The 16,794-nt window shown below is 35.0% G+C and overlaps 1 protein-coding gene across 50 annotated transcripts in view; it reads right to left on the bottom strand.

Moving 5' to 3' along the window:
- The window catches only part of LOC106881370 (kinesin-like protein KIF13A), a 692,738-nt gene that overhangs the window by 644,922 nt on the left and 31,022 nt on the right, over positions 1-16,794 (bottom strand). For all 50 annotated transcript variants that reach the window (XM_089350407.1, XM_089350417.1, XM_089350419.1 and 47 more), the window contains exon 2: positions 3,761-3,833. In XM_089350407.1, coding sequence (XP_089206533.1) covers positions 3,761-3,833 — 73 coding nt within the window. The remainder of the gene's footprint in view (positions 1-3,760; positions 3,834-16,794) is intronic.

Here is a 16,794-nt window from a genome sequence, read left to right as displayed (position 1 = left end):
TATAATAATGAACTGAAAACTTATAAATGAATACACAAAAAGTCTGAAAAATTTAGCATTCAATACAGAAATGTTTCCTTTTTATTTTTTCTTGTTTATGAATTATTTCTCTTACTAAATTGAAATGTCAAATATAATTCTTGGTAGGATTTAACCTTGATTAATCAAATCCTCCTGCCATTTAGATATCCAAAGACAATACCTCAGACAACAGAAAAACTTTACATAATTCTAATGTTTGTTTTTAGATCTATTTTCTTAGATTCTCTTTGCTCGAAAGGGTTAACTTAAAGACTGTCATTTGCAAGTTCCCAACAGTATTTTTTACTCACCAAATTTATTCCCAATTACTTTTTAATGCCCACCATGCATTAACTCTTTTACTTAATGCAGATAATGTAGCAGAATTCTTTCATTTTTAAATACTATTTTCTTATGGGGATAAATGTTCAATTTCGCACATATTACTCGACACTTCATTCATCGCCACCTCAATGATGCAGATAAACACTGAGCTTCAGTACAGTTTCCAACAATCGTTGCACTCAAAGTTTTGGTTGTACCCAATTTGTCATGTAGTGGAATCGAACTCAGAACAAAGTCACCAAAGAAAACATCTCAAATCCACCAACTTTATAAGAGTGTGATACTCTTTGTAATTTCTACCACATAACTTTGAACAGTAAAATACAGATTATTTAACAGTCATGATTGCTGCACCACCCCCAATACAAAACCTCATCAGGCCTTTCATCCTCCCAAAAATCAATAAAATAACTATTTAAACTACACAGAAGTATTTAAAGATTCCCAGAGGAATGAGGAGGCTCATCTCCATTTTCAGATGAAAGTTAATGAATTGGAAGCTAAGGTGATCAGCCCAAATAGCATGAAGAACATTATACATGAAGCATTTCATAATCATTTCATTTCTGATCCTGCCTTTGTTGATATTTTAATTTTATGGCTCATATATTGCTTCCCAATAACAATATTCTTCTAATACCATCTAACTGCTCTTCTATGAAAACATGTAATAATACCTTGTCATCACCAAGTTCATTAATTGGATCACCTAATAACAGAACTTCACAACTACTTCCAATCAACAAGTACAGCAGCAGGTGATGGTGGTGCTTGATGTGTTCTATTCATTGTGACAAAGCACTTGAAATGGTGGTTTATACTCCTCGGTACATCTGAAATACACCCACTGATTGCACCGTGTGCCCAGAAATTTAATTCCTATCACCCACTTATCTATGCTCTGTAAAAGGTTACACTGCACTTTACAAAGAAGAAAGGAAAGCAAAGAGGTCCAACACAATTTTTTTTTTTAATTCTTTCAAAGCAGAATCTACTAAAGGCAACAATCACATTTCCTAAATAAATTATCATTTATTCATAGACTAATTTATCATCTCCATCAGCAGATTAATGCACTTATTCTAGAATTAATTGGATAGGTCCGTTATGATTTTGCAGCTAGAAGCCTTAACATAAACACCAATATTTCTATAACATAAAAAAAAAAAAAAAAGGAGAAAATGAACAGAGAAATTAGTTTCAGGAACTAACTATATTTCCTTATTCTTCGTAATGTTTGGTTTAATAATTTCGGAAATTAATATTTGTATAATTTCTTTTAAAATATTTTCTTTAATAACTACTGTAAATTAATTAATCATCTAAGCCTACAAGCAACTATGGATATTTTGCAATTATTAGTTAGCACCATATTTGAAGGTGGTCAGCAAAATGAGTATTAAGCAGCTTAAATATATAGACAGGATAAGAAGGAGACCCCCATTTAGAATAACCTGGTTCAATTAATGTTATTTCATAATTATCGTTAGCAAAAAGATTACACATCCTGATACTAAATTGATACTACAGCTACTTGTCATTCTAAACCACACTCATTCTCTCCATTGTAATCAAAGTAGGTGAAGAGAGGGGCAAAGTAGAGCTGTTGAGGGAGCTGTATAGTAATAAATAAGTACCTTCCTCTTATAATTTCGCTAAGTAAATGAGCCTAGTTATGTAAGTAGCTTCTCTTTATGTGATATTATCAGAAAATAAGGCTTAGCAAACTACACTTCATAAGCATCACAATTCAAAGAAAATTTTTTTTTAAACCCAACTAGATCAAATTTCTATATTAGCCTGGTTAAAATATATGAAAAAAAAAAACATTTTCTCAAGTGTTATACTGAACAACTAAAAATGTGGCTAGGCTATAACAGTGTTTAACTGTCCTTTATAGGTACTCAAATGTGTGTTTTGTCAAATCCCAATTATTGTACTGAGCAATTAAATATTCATTAGAACAGGTTTTAAGCTTTCATTGTGACCTGAAGTATTTACAATTGTCTAAAACAAACTAGCTTGCTATAGAGAAATTTCAAATGGCAGTATCTTCCATTTTAATTATTGCACAGGATAAATGTGAGTTTAAGCATCTGCACAGAATTATTTTACCAGCGTACCTAACATTCATTTGTACCTGTAAGAATATCTCCTTAAAAGAGTCCAGCTGATTGAGCAACTAAAACAATGATCATCAGAAGATACATTTACATTAAACTTTTTTCTTTTACTTAACTCAGTCGAGTTTCTCTAAAAGAGCAGAGAAAATTCATCAACAACCTTCAGATTCAATGGAATAAGAAAGAGCTAGAGACATAACAAAATATCTCCATTTTAATGTTAGCTCAAGACAGACGCACATTTTGTGCTTGCATACGGAAAAACAGAAACTTATTAAAACTAACTTTAGCAAAATAACCTCGCTCTTAATTTTCAAAATAAACACATGACTAAATATGAAAACCGAATAAATACACCCATTCACACATGTAGGTCACTGTCACAATTTTATTATCAGTCTAGTGTTGTTTGTCATTATTATTAAAAACATTTTACACCAAAACTGATGGTAAGCCAAATATGTGAACAACAATAATAAAAAGCAAACAAAAAAGAAAAAAAAAAAATCAAAGAACTTGCAAATATTTCTAAAGCAGTTTTTTTTTAATGTATTTCTTGATTCACTCAAATACATAAATCAACAAGCTTTTGTTGTTTTCAGAAATTCAAACATTCGGCAAACTTTGTACAGACTAGGTAAACAGCGATGATAAAACACAAATACACACACACACACGCATAACCCAATGAATACACATGTGCAGATTCATACAGATATTTCTGTATACATCTGTACTTTCACACGTGTGTGAGCAGGAATGCAAGAATGTAGTACAGACTATCCATAGGTATGCACACACGAATGTCCATATTCATGAATGCATCTGTATATGTGCTTGCAAACACGACAGTGCATGTGTGTATCCTCAGCAACATTATCAGTTACGTCTGTTTTCCCTTGCCACAATGAGTTGGCTATGTCTCCAAAACACAGAACACAGCTCTAAATACCTGAACCCAAAAGACTTAAAGAAGCAGTGTACTGTGTTGGCTTATTTTAAATACATTTGTTTCATTTCAGGTGAATATGTGCAACGTCCTGGACAAAAATAAAGTATATTTCTTACAGATACAAACACTAATTCCTTTCAAATATTGGTCATGCACAAGGGCTTCTCCACTATCATGGATTAAGTTTCCCGAACAAGATCAAATGACCACACAAATGCTGGTTGAGTGTGCATACATGTATATGAATATGCACGTATGCCACATGTATTAGTGTATTATGTATGCATCTCAAACAATCAATCTAAAAAAAAAAAATTACCTGTCTTTTGGATGAAACAATACAGTTTGTGTGGTATCCATATTTACAATACATTTTGCAGCCAGATCAACCTCTGCAAAGAAAGAAAATATATTGATATAGTTTCTTGTAAAAGACAGAATGCAAAAGATAAAAGGGTTTGACATATTTACAGAAAATAATCAATGCAAAATGAAGACATTTATCCGAGAACAACCTACATGATGTTAGTATCAGTGCTACCTTTCAATGCATTATGTTATAGTGGTATTCATCTATAGGCTACATTGGATGATGTAGCCCTGAGTATGTGATTTGAAGGGAATTTGGCTATTATTTCTAGCAAGTCAAGATTACTTTATTGAACAAACTATGTTCTGTTCACTAAGGGATTCATCTCTTACACAGTAAATAATGCCCAACATTAGCACAGGTGGAATTATGCAGAAAGTGGTATTAAATTATGAAATTATTTAGTACAATTTTGTTAAACATATCACAGAAACATACCAATTGAAAGTATAAAACTTAGCACTGCAACTATAATTTTTAGTATAATGAAAATTCTGGAAAATTAAGGTTGATGGGGTTTCAGAATCAGTAAGGTCAACGATCAGGAGTATTTTAGTGATGTCTTATTACATTCAAATCTCACTGAAATTAACTTTGCCATTTATACTCCAGAGACCAATAAAAAACTAATACCAGTCAAACAATGAGGTTGATATAATTGGATATATCCTCCCATAAAATTTGAGGAAACATCATACCTATCAGAGAAGTCATTAAATTGCAGAAAATAATGTTTTCTCTGAAGCTTCTCTTCATTTGTTACCACAATATACATTTACAGCCACGAACATTTACAGTCTAGACTAAAGTCATTTACTCTAACAATACAACTTTTGCATGCAAGAATTAGGATACTTGTGAATTATCCTGGATTGGCTAATAAAATTAATAAATAATGAGAAGATGAGAATAATAGAATATCTGTGATTCTATTTTGGCACCTCATTGTGCTGAAATATAGATCTAGCCAAGGTCAAACTGCCTTCTATCATTTATGAGAGCAATAAAATAAAACAGTCTAAAACCATTAGTGAATTATATGATTAATACCTTGCTTCTTAAAGTTAAAATATTTTCATTTGATATACATTTTTTCTGATCAGACTAATCAATTTTGCAAAGCGAGAATTTGGCATTGCATTAGATTGTTCTTCGTTTTTATCTCTAGAAAGTGGTCTTCACTTTTCAGCCTTCTGTCTATAAATAAAGTTCCAGGAATTATTCTGGAGAGATAAAGTTTGGGACAGAAATACAACCAGCATCTACATATAGATGAGCAATTCAATGATGGAGATCTCTACAATTACTTGACTTGTTGGAAATGGCAGCCAAATTTCCCTCAAATCATATCCTACATCTTGTGAAAAGTACTCATTGAAATGCAACCCTAAGTTCCCTTAAAATGTAAAGTTAGGGACAGCATGTTCCACTCAAGTAGACAGCCATGGACGAATTAGGGTCTCTGCAATAGGCCAAAATCTGGAATGTCCAATTATAGTTCTGCTAAATCAGAGAAGAAGGGTTGAACAGCAGCAATAAGTAGATGAAGTTAGCACTTCAATAATTATACTTTTATTTAATTTTTATTCCACAAATAAACTTTAGGTAGCAGGGGAGCATTCCCACCTAACTGTTTCCACATCTACTCCTTTCAGTGTCTCAAACTTAACATCTCAGAGAGAAACAGAAATAAGCAATTGAAAAGAGAATAAAAGAGATAAACAATAAACAGAAAAAGTAATTAAAAAAACAACAGATACTTGTGGATTAAATGTTCACAATACAAAACTATTTTGAAATGGTACAATTGAGTAGGTTTCCATGTATGTCAATTCAAAGTTATCCAAAGTTTGCAGCAGCGATGCTAAAATTCCAGTAAAGAGCTTCTATACAACAATGTCATACTAATCTAATAAGGTAACAAGCTGCTGAATAATTCAAGTTGTCATTTAACATTGTTACTGTCACATTTTTTTATAAATGGAGGAAATGCCATATTGCATGCCAGCAAGAAATATTTAATTTATTCAACTTCTAAAAAACATACAAAAAAGTCCTTATACACACAAGTATATACACACATGTATATATACATACATGTATATATACAATCATAATATTATTACTAGTTATTGTATTTTACACTAAAATGGTAGACTGGCAGAATTGTAAGAGCATTAGAAAAAATTTTTAAATGCCTTGCAGTATTCATACTGGCTTTTCATATATCCAGAGTTCAAATCATGCCAAGAGCAACTTCGTCTCATCTTTTTGGGAATGATTAAACAAAGTATCAGTCAACTATTGGAGCCAATTTAATGGATCATTTCTATCCTAAAATTTCTGGCTCTAACTTTCAGTAACAATTATTATTTCAATATACTGCAAACAACCTAAAACCATTATGTGGCAAACACTGCTGACAAAGTTAGCAAAACTGCAATGCTGTAGTTGTATGTGTATTTAAAATGCTGTTTTCTTCAAGGGAAGAATCTTCAGGTTACCATAAATAATGCGCACACACGCACACACACACATATATATAAGGCTTTTATTTTTGTTAAAGTCCTTTAAAAATTTTTTGCATTACTGCAATCAAGATGAGCATGAAAGAAAAACCAAGAATACTTATAGAAGATTATTACAAACACAAAAACATTCTATTCAAGACAAAAAGCAAAGCTCAGAATATTTCAAAGAACACACACTCACAATGTCTGAATATGAATATTTATTATGATCAAATTAACATGTACAATTCCAGTCACACAATACAACTTCTATACTTTGGAAGCTTAATCAAAAGCAGAGAGAGAAAGAGAGAGAGAGAGAGGGTGTTTTACCTTTTCACTATTAAGTTATTCAATGTCAGAACTTAGAATTTTACTTAATCTACCACCACCCACAAACACATAACAAAATAATAATAATAATAGAAGCTTCTACATTTATATTCAAATATTACCTTCTCGGTATTATATTAGATCATATCAAAGCTATAAAAAAAAACAGAAATGCTAAGTATAGTCAGTCATACAGACCAATTCTACAAATCTAAAAGCCATACTTCAGACATTTAACATTTAGGTTATCAAAGAAAAGCTATTCTCAGATATTAAAAAAAAAAAACTTGCACAATAAAAAATTTCAAAATGGACAATTAAATTTCCTGGGATCTGAATTGAAATTTTAGAAACTACTCTATTTTTAATATTTCTCAGCTACACTTTTTCAGCAGGGTTTTTTTTTTTTTTCCTGGTTTTTAACTATGCTTTCAGTTGTAACAATTAGATTCAAGTAATACAATATTATGCAAAAGCAATACACTTGAAAGACCAAATAGAATATTTGTGATAATACAATGGTGAAATGAGGTGCTATTTATTAAGTAAAAGAGAAATTTTGCAAAAATTATATTTCTGTAAATGCTTACAATTGATGACTTGTGAGAGTTCCAGTTTTAAAAAGCCATCTAAGTACAGTCAAATGATAGGTGGAGAAGTGTATAAATACACCCATATTCTCCCAACACACACAGTCATTATATAAAATGCTACTGAAGTGGCATACTAAACGACTTCAATCTGTGCTGACTAAATGACTAATATCTGTTTACATCCCCTTTACATCCTGTGTTCACCAACTGAAGTAATCTTTACAGTTCATCATTTGGCACTGATAAAACAAACCACCAACAATGTACAGAAGTCTATTCAGCTGATGATACAAATGTATGAACTCCCTACAAATCTTGATTTTATGCCAATGTAGAAATCATTATTAGCACTATTGTGGTACCAACAATTCATCTCTTAGTGCTAAATTCCTGGCAATAATATGTACCAATTCCAATCAAGTAATTCACACACTTGCAACTAATTCTCAGCCCGAACAATATTTTATTTATTTCTCTGCATTGTTCGTCATTCTGTCAGAATATGAAGGTGTTATTTAGATGTCAATGACCTCAATCAACCATCATCATTGTTAAAATGTATGTTTTTCCATGCTGGTATGGCTTGAGTGAGTCAGTTATTCAACATATCAATATCCTGTCTTGTCCTCCTTTCTGCAAGGCCCAGGTCTTGGAAATCAAACCACACCACTTCTTTCCAAAGTCCTATACTTCCACAAATACTCTCTTTACCAGAAACATAAGTGTTATCTTTGTATGTAGCTACACACACAGAAATGGGAGAGCAAGTCCTCAAATACACAGAGCTTAGTATTTATTCTTTTAGAAATAAGAATTCACTCCATTGTTACAATTTCCTCTTGAAGAAACAAAGAATTATGAGGAATGAATAAATTGTTTCTATTGTAAGCACAAGGCCTGAAATTTTGAGGGAGGGGGATAGTCAATTACATTGACCCCAGTACTTAACTGGTATTTAATTTATCGACCCCGAAAGGATGAAAGGAAAAGTCAACCATAGCGGAATTTGAACTCAGAACCAATCTTGATTCATCTCAATGAGATTTAATCACTGACATGCACAAAATATAAACAATGATATTGAAAAGAAAAGATTTTTCCTTAATGGAAATGATAAAGACTGCCAGATAGTTAGCACATTTCCTTTGCTAATATGACATCTACTTTCACTTTAGAATAAAGAGAGAAACAATGTGTGTATATGTGTTATGTCTTCTTAGTCTAGAATTTATCCAGTAACTAATGTCTCAATATCTTAATCTCATTTCTTGTACACTGTATTTCCTTACCACCAATAAAGTTTCCATGCAGATACTAAATCTGCTATAAACAGCAGCCAAACCTCTGTCAAAACACATCTTGCTGTCTTAGAAAAGGAAGGATGCATCGGATAATACACTGATATACTAACTGCCAAGACGGCCATGGCTGGAATGCTTTTGTGAAGACAAATCTGCTCAGTCAAGGCTAATTTAATCTTGTGGACTAAACAATATGAATAAAATTATCAACTGCCAGGATTTTATGTCAATATTCATTGGTACAAATTTCAATGTTTTTTTATATATATATATATATATATATATATATATATATATATATTATATGAAGCAATGGTTATGAACCATTAGACACTATCATCAATCAATTTCCATAACCAAGGGAGGCTGTAAAGTTCACAGAAAGAGATTCATCCCCCTCTCTATATTTCCCCAATCATCAGTTACCTCAACCTTCCCACCATCTTCCTCCTCATTCATTCCTTGATGTTGACCGACCATTCCTGTTCATGCTCTCCCTATCCCTTTTCTACAAGAGTTTTGTCCACACATGGCTATATCTGCAACATGTTGGATGTCATGATCAAATCAATACATTTTCCACCTTATAACAATTAACAGGAGTTTCATGGTTCGATGCCTTCCCAATAATTTCTCTCCTCGCCATATGTTCCAGCCTGGGCATATCAACTGTGTTGTCCCTGCGGCAGAGCCCATTAACGATCTGCTGCAGTTCATTGGGCACACAACAATTGCCCCACTTCTTTTTAATGATTAGATTACAACTGATGTCCTTCATTTTTCAAAAGATGCTCTAACATATCTAACACAAAGAAAATATATGCATTGGAATGTAAGGCATAAAAGTACAAACGTCTGCAAGCAGGTGCATGTAGGTGCAGGTGTGAAAGTATATGCACATGTAGGTATGTGTTCATGTGTGAGTGCTGGTGTGTGCATATACCTGTGTATGCATGTGCACATGCAGAAGAGTATAGATTTGTTACAGATGTGCAGGCATACATTTGTGTATGCATGCCTCTCTCGTGCAGACTTGCAGTCATGTATGTGTGAATGAACCATATCATCATCATCATCATCATCGTTTAACGTCCGCTTTCCATGCTAGCATGGGTTGGACGATTTGACTGAGGACTGGTGAAACCGGATGGCAACACCAGGCTCCAGTCTGATTTGGCAGAGTTTCTACAGCTGGATGCCCTTCCTAACGCCAACCACTCAGAGAGTGTAGTGGGTGCTTTTACGTGTCACCCGCACGAAAACGGCCACGCTCGAAATGGTGTCTTTTATGTGCCACCCGCACAAGCCAGTCCAGGGGCACTGGCAACGATCTCGCTCGAAAATCCTACAGGAGCCAGTCAGGCGGTACTGGCAACGGCCACGCTCATATGTGCATAAAAAAGAGAGAAGAGTAGATTAAATGATTTTAAGCTCAGCTACCACTATTAACCCTGCTACTACATCATCCCTTGTAAATATCCACTAAGAAAACTTATTGATAATAGTATAAATTGAATGCATGTTAAGAATAGTGAAAGAGAGCATCTGGCCACAGAAAAACTGCTTCATTGAATTTTTGTCTGACCGATGTCAGCATGGAACAGCAGACATTAAAGCAATGATCACAATGATTTTTGGAAGAAACCAAGAAGACATTAATTTGTCATAAATTTTGGCAAACAAAGTATAAATTAGTTTTATTTCTAAAAAATAACAAAAATATCTTAGACAAAATCTAAGGAATAAATTCCAGCCATTTAAAAGACTGGATAACATTTTACACAGATAAATAGATAAAAAAAAAAAAAGAGAAATCAAAAGCAATAAAACAAAATGGACATTTTTTTTTTTTGTCAAATGAAAGATCTTCTCAATAATATATTTTACTTTGCTCTATTGGTAATGAAAGGTTAGAGACAAGTACTATGTGATACAGGAATATATCAGATCATTAAACTAAATTACAGATCTTAAAGTAAGCATTTCCATTTGAAATTGCTTCATATAAATACACACATGTACGTGTGAAGTGTTACTACACACACACACACACACACACACACACACACAAACGTGTGTCTATGTGTGGCATTTATCAAATGCAGTATATATTTAAGCTGAAGCTTGAAATTTTAATTTCCAAATGTGTCTCGGTGAAACTACAAAAACTACGAAAGCTAATCACAAGTGGTCTGAACGTCTAAATGGAACAAGTAAACAAACAACAGAGAAGGAAAAAAAAAAAAGCAATACTAAGTACAGTAAAAGCAGCTACAAATTCATTTTTGTTTTATAAAATAGTTGAAATCTTAAACTGAATATTAATAATCTGATTGCAACTTTGCAAACTACAAAAAGAAAAAAAAAGTTTTTAAATACTTTTCTTTGTGTATATCACTGAAGATCTATGTAAAGTAATCTGCAAAGATTTTTTTGTTTTTTAAGGTGGCAAGCTGGTGGAATCGTTAGCAGGTGAATTGCTTAGCGGTATTTCGTCCGCCGCTACATTCTGAGTTCAAATTCCGCCGAGGTCGACTTAGCCTTTCATCCTTTCAAGGTCGATTAAATAAGTACCAGTTATGCACTGGGGGTTGATGTAATCGACAATCTCTTTGTCTGTCCTTGTTTGTCCAATAAGTCTAGCCCCTTGTGGGGAATAGAGAAATATACATTTTTTCTTTTACTTGCTTTGGTCATTTAACTGGCCATGCTGGAGCACCACCTTCGGAGGTTTTAGTCAAACAAAATTGACCCAGGACATTCTTTGTAAGCCTAGTACTTATCCTATCGGTCTCTTTCACTGAACTACTAAGTTATGGGGATGTAAACACACCAACATTGGTTGTCAAGTGATGGGGATGAACAAACACACATGCACAGACACAAACAACCACACACTATGTGATGGATAAATTGACATCATCTTATACTTTTACTGAGAGTGATAAATACCAAACATCCAGTCAACATCATGGTGTTTGGAGTGATCACTATGATGGTGACATTATGCCTCATTCATCTTCCCACATGGCCTCACACTCCACAGGGAGGCTTACATCAAGTGCCTGGAGGAGGTAGTGCTGCCCTGAGTCAAGAGGGTGGCTGCTGGGAGACCCTATGTCTGGCAACAGGACTCTGCACCATGCCACACAAGCAGGAGAACCCAGCCATGGCACATAATTTGTGAACACATCTCCCCTAGCATCTTAACTCCCCAAACTACAATCCCTTTGATTATTACGTGAGGGGGGGGGGGGCAGTTAAGTGGGAGACCAACAAAATTCCTTGCAACACCAAAGATGAACTGAAGGCAAGGATTATAGCAGCATTCACCAACTTAAACATGGAGACTGTCCAGAAGAGCTGCAGGAGATTCCGAAGTCATCTGGGGGCCATGGCGAAAGCCAATGGCGATTTTATTGAATAAATTTACTCTTTAGTATTTCAAGATATTTTTATGTAATTTTGGTAAATATATCTGTTAAAAAGAGATGTCAGTGTTATTTTCACTTTTGCATAATTTAGACAATTTATTCACTGCACCCTGTGTGTATACATACATATATGCACGATGGGCTTCTTTCAGTTTCCATCTACCAAATCAACTCACAAAGCTTTGGTCAGCCTGAGGCTATAGGAGACACTTGCCCAAGGTGCCACGCAGTGGGACTAAACCCAGAGCCATGAGGTTCGGAAGCAAGCTTATTACCATACAGTCACACCTGTGCTTATTTGGTAAATAATATCTTTTTCCTCTTTGATATGTTTTAGGGATTGGACTACAATCATGCTGAGAGCACTGCCTTTCAGAGTTTTAGTTGAACAAATTGACCCCAGGGCTTATTTTTAAATCTGATATCTATTCTTTCAGTTATTTTGCCAAACCATTAAGTTACAAGAACATAGACCAACACTGGTTCTCAAGTGGTTGTGTTGCAACCCAATGCAACGCCACACCACAGGCTTCCAGAGTTCTTATCTACCAGATTCACTTAGAAGGCATTAGTTGGCCTAGGGCTCTGGCAGACACTTGTTCAAGGTAAGAGCAGTGGGATTGAGCCTGAAACCATGTGGTTGCAAAGCGTGTTTAACCTCATAACCATGCCTATGTCATAAATGAGGATTCCTGTAAACCATTTTAGGAGACAGAAATTTAGTTATGTGTTTGCTTAACTTGCTGGAAATTTCCCTATACCACATTATCTACTAAAAGGACAAAACTACATTGAATAATAGTCCTAGACACACTTGGTCTGAAGAAAGAAAAAAAAAAATGGACAGCATTATAGGTGCAGGAGTGGCTGTGTGGTAAGTAGCTTGCTTACCAACCACATGGTTCCGGGTTCATTCCTACTGCGTGTCACCTTGGGCAAGTGTCTTCTACTATAGCCTCGGGCCGACCAAAGCTTTGTGAGTGGACTTGGTAGACAGAAACTGAAAGAAGCCTGTCGTATATATGTATATATACATATGTATGTGTGTTTGTGTATATGTTTGTCCCCCCAACATTGCTTAACAACCGATGCTGGTGTGTTTACATCCCCGTAACTTAGCAGTTCGGCAAAAGAGACCCATAGAATAAGTACTAGGCTTACAAAGAATAAGTCCTGGGGTCGATTTGCTCGACTAAAGGTGGTGCCCCAGTATGGCCGCAGTCAAATAACTGAAGCAAGTAAAAGAGAAAGCATGGTCACAGATTGGACACTTCTGGTCAGCAGTTTGAGCAACCAAGTTTGACCGAAATTGAAAGGATGACAAACATGTAGGTCATGTTTTAATACATGTCATTTCGTTATTCCTCATACTTTCTCATTTGTGGTTATTATTTAGAGCATCAGGTTTTTCCATGGCAGATGTTACATTTGTTTTGTTTAAACTGTTTCTAATCGTGGTTGCTATTGATTATTTACAATGACACAACTAGAAAAAAAAGATTTATTGCATTCTTAATACTTGCAAGCAACAACAACGAAACATCACACATCTGTTTCAATTCAACCACACACTCACATACATACACCTGAACAACACCTAAAGTGGGAGCAGACGTCATTGCCAAGTGGAAGTGGGGTCATTGATCAATTCCTGTCTTAAGTGATATTTATTACTTGGGAGGACTTGTGATGTAATAAACAATAGGAACGGGGGAGGGGTGAAACTGGTGTTAGTCTGTGTTGGCAATTAGTGATTGTAAACAGTTCAAAAATGTACTAAATTAATTTGCCATAGAGGAGAATAAGAATCTTTACATTTCAGAGCAAAACTGTCTATTGGAGATAATTTCTGGTGGTATGGAAGGAATAGATTAGAAGTGAGAGAGAGGAGGGGGAAAAAGAGAAGTGTAAAGGAAAGAAAAGACGAAACGGTGAAGCAAAAGGGAGGGTGTAGGGCAGGATTCGTAACAGACGAACTGTAGACAGAAACTTTGCTGCGGGATAGCTAGGGAGTTGGTTGGCAACAAAACAAAAGGGATTTCCGGTAGAAGGGAAACAAAAGAAGGTCAACAGCAAGTGTGAAACAAATCTGAGTGAACTAAACAATAATAACCAACGACTTAAGTCCTGATGTACGTAAAGTGATAACTTTTGGTTTTCATTTTGAAAATCTAAGAGAAATGGTATTCTTATAAAACTCGTGGCACTCCCAAGATATTTGCAGTATGTGGAATTAAAAGGACCACAGTTAAGAGCTTATAAATCTTGTTATGGTATTTGTCATTCCAATCACAGTAATAATTCCTAACATACATGCAATAACTTCATGTGAGAGAATAGTCATATATTGACCAGTGCTTGACTTAGCTTTCTAGTCCTTTGAGATTGATAAAATAAGTGGAACCCAGCAGTATTTGAACTCGGAGAAAAGGAATATAATACAGTAAAGCAGGTCATTGCTTCTACCAATTTTGTCAAGTTACCAATATCAATAATAATCTCTTGACTGAGACAAGACCAAATTTTGAAAGGAATATACACAATGCGTATTAGTGGTGCAGGTTTCATCAACTTCTAAATAAAGGAAAGCAGATACTGAATTGCAGAGAATGATATCGATTGAGTCAGTGAGGGGTTTTGTGAAGAATAATGGTGATGAGATGACTGGGTCAAATGCAGAGGAAGGATGAACAGGACAGGAGGAAAAGAGAGATGGAAATGAATGTGGATGGAAATAGAGAAAGGTGGAGGCCAAGAACAGAATGGCTAAAGCTGAAGGGAGAAATGAGGCCAAGGGTGTTTTTGAGGAGAGAAGAAGAAAAAAATAGAAAAGAATGTCATGGAACCTATAAGATTAACCCCCCACTTGCTTTAAAGTAGTCATATCAGGCCAAATATTTTACTTGTTTCATGCTCAAACCAGTCAGATCCAGCCTCTTACACCTATCCTACAATGTCATTCTAAAAATAAACAATCACATCATCGAAATCTCAAAGCCATGAGACCATGCATGATCAATTCAAAACAATGAATAAATAAGCATTACATTTCACAGAATAATCTGAACACTTGTTGATTGTTGCTGCGGAGAGGAACAAGCTAAAAGTCAACCTCTAGCAGGTTTTCAGAGACAGAAAAAAATAAGCAATGTAGTGCAGTATCTTACCCCTTTTGCTAAATCTCACAGTCCTAATAGCCACAGAATTAATATTGTCTCAGTATGTTGTTATATTAATGTTAACAAAAGATCACTGGATTCTGTTCATTGCTAAAGAAATTTCAGTCCATTTACATTTGTAAACAGCCTTGAATACATTACCATATCAATCTCCATTTCATTTTAAGAACACAGTATAAATTTACATAAGTGGGAGATAGCTAACTTAACCCCTTGTTTCTTCCATGTTACCTTAATTTATCAACCCCAGAGGAATCAAGAGCAAACTCAATCCAAGGGGGAAATAACCCCAGAATAATAACAGACGGCATATTTTGTGCAAAACTATTTAGTTCAGCATGCTACTGATTGTGCCAAGAAAACTATTATTTTTTTAATTTCATTTTTTTTTTTTTCACTTTTTCTTTGAAGCGGAAGAGCTGTGCTCATTACATTTGTATGCCCCTCCCCTCTGATGTAATAGATGTTCAGTTTGACACCTGTAGAAAAAAAAAATAAAACATGCAAAGAGAATTACAGAAGACTACAACTTCGAGAAGGAGTGAAGGAAATTAGTTAAAATAGTCTGGATGATGAAGAGGAGAAAGAGAAACAGGTGCATTGCATAGGTGAGGGGAGAAATGGAATGCAAGTTACAAGTTCAAAATAGCATCAGTTGTTATAGTAATAGGAGAAGGAATGGAAAGAAGAAATACGTGGGCAAGTTGTTTGTAATGTGTTGGTGGGTAACTTTCTGCCGACCAGTCCTTCCGCATAAGGTCTAAGGTGGTCTGTGACAAGTCTGTTCTATCAGTACTATGTTAGATACAAGAGAAGAAAGAACTCCAATATGGTTCACTTGTGTGTTATCAAGGGTAGCAACTAATCAAGACCTATGTTTTCTGGCCCAGAAGATGAAGTCTTAATCCTTGGAATGTATATTCGGTGATGAGGTCATCATCATCATCTTAACATCCACCTATAGAATGTTTGCATGGGTCAGACAGTTTATTCAGGCAGATCCAGAGCTGAACGTCCTGTATTGCCAAATCATCTGTTTCCAAGCAAGTAATATTTCCTTGTGGCCAGACACGATTTCAAGACAGGCTAGAAACAAAGCACACTGCTTGTGACAGTAACACTCATTTACAACAAATGTGTGATGTCGCAATGGGAAGTACAAACATACACACACACACCCATGCATGTACATGCACACACGATGAGCTTCTTTCAGTTTCCATCAACCAAGACCACTTAAGGTTTTGGCTGGCCAGAGGATATAGTAAAAGACTTTCCCAAGGCACTCTGAACTAGAAACCAAATGGTTGGGAAGTGAACTTAACCACACAGCCACACTTGCACATAAGGAAATCAAAAGTTCTACACTGAGGACTTGAGTTGTGTGTTGCTCATGTAGAGTGTGAATGGAGTACAAGAATTTTTATTTAATATGTGTAGCAATTGTATTTTTGTGCATTGAAGTAGATTAGATTTTCACATCCCCATAGGAGGAGATTTACAAGGTCTTTTGTTTCCAGAGATAGTATATGTATGAAATAGGTTACCTGATTCTTAATACCAACAGGGTTCTAGAAAGAGGTTGCTGTGCAATAGGTAGATGTGAAGTGGGTTGTCTTGGTTAAGAGTGTGG

This window comes from Octopus bimaculoides, chromosome 4 (assembly GCF_046866305.1).
Source record: "Octopus bimaculoides isolate indiv1 chromosome 4, ASM4686630v1, whole genome shotgun sequence".
Lineage (NCBI taxonomy): Eukaryota > Metazoa > Mollusca > Cephalopoda > Octopoda > Octopodidae > Octopus > Octopus bimaculoides.
This window is presented reverse-complemented; position numbering and strand designations above follow the sequence as displayed.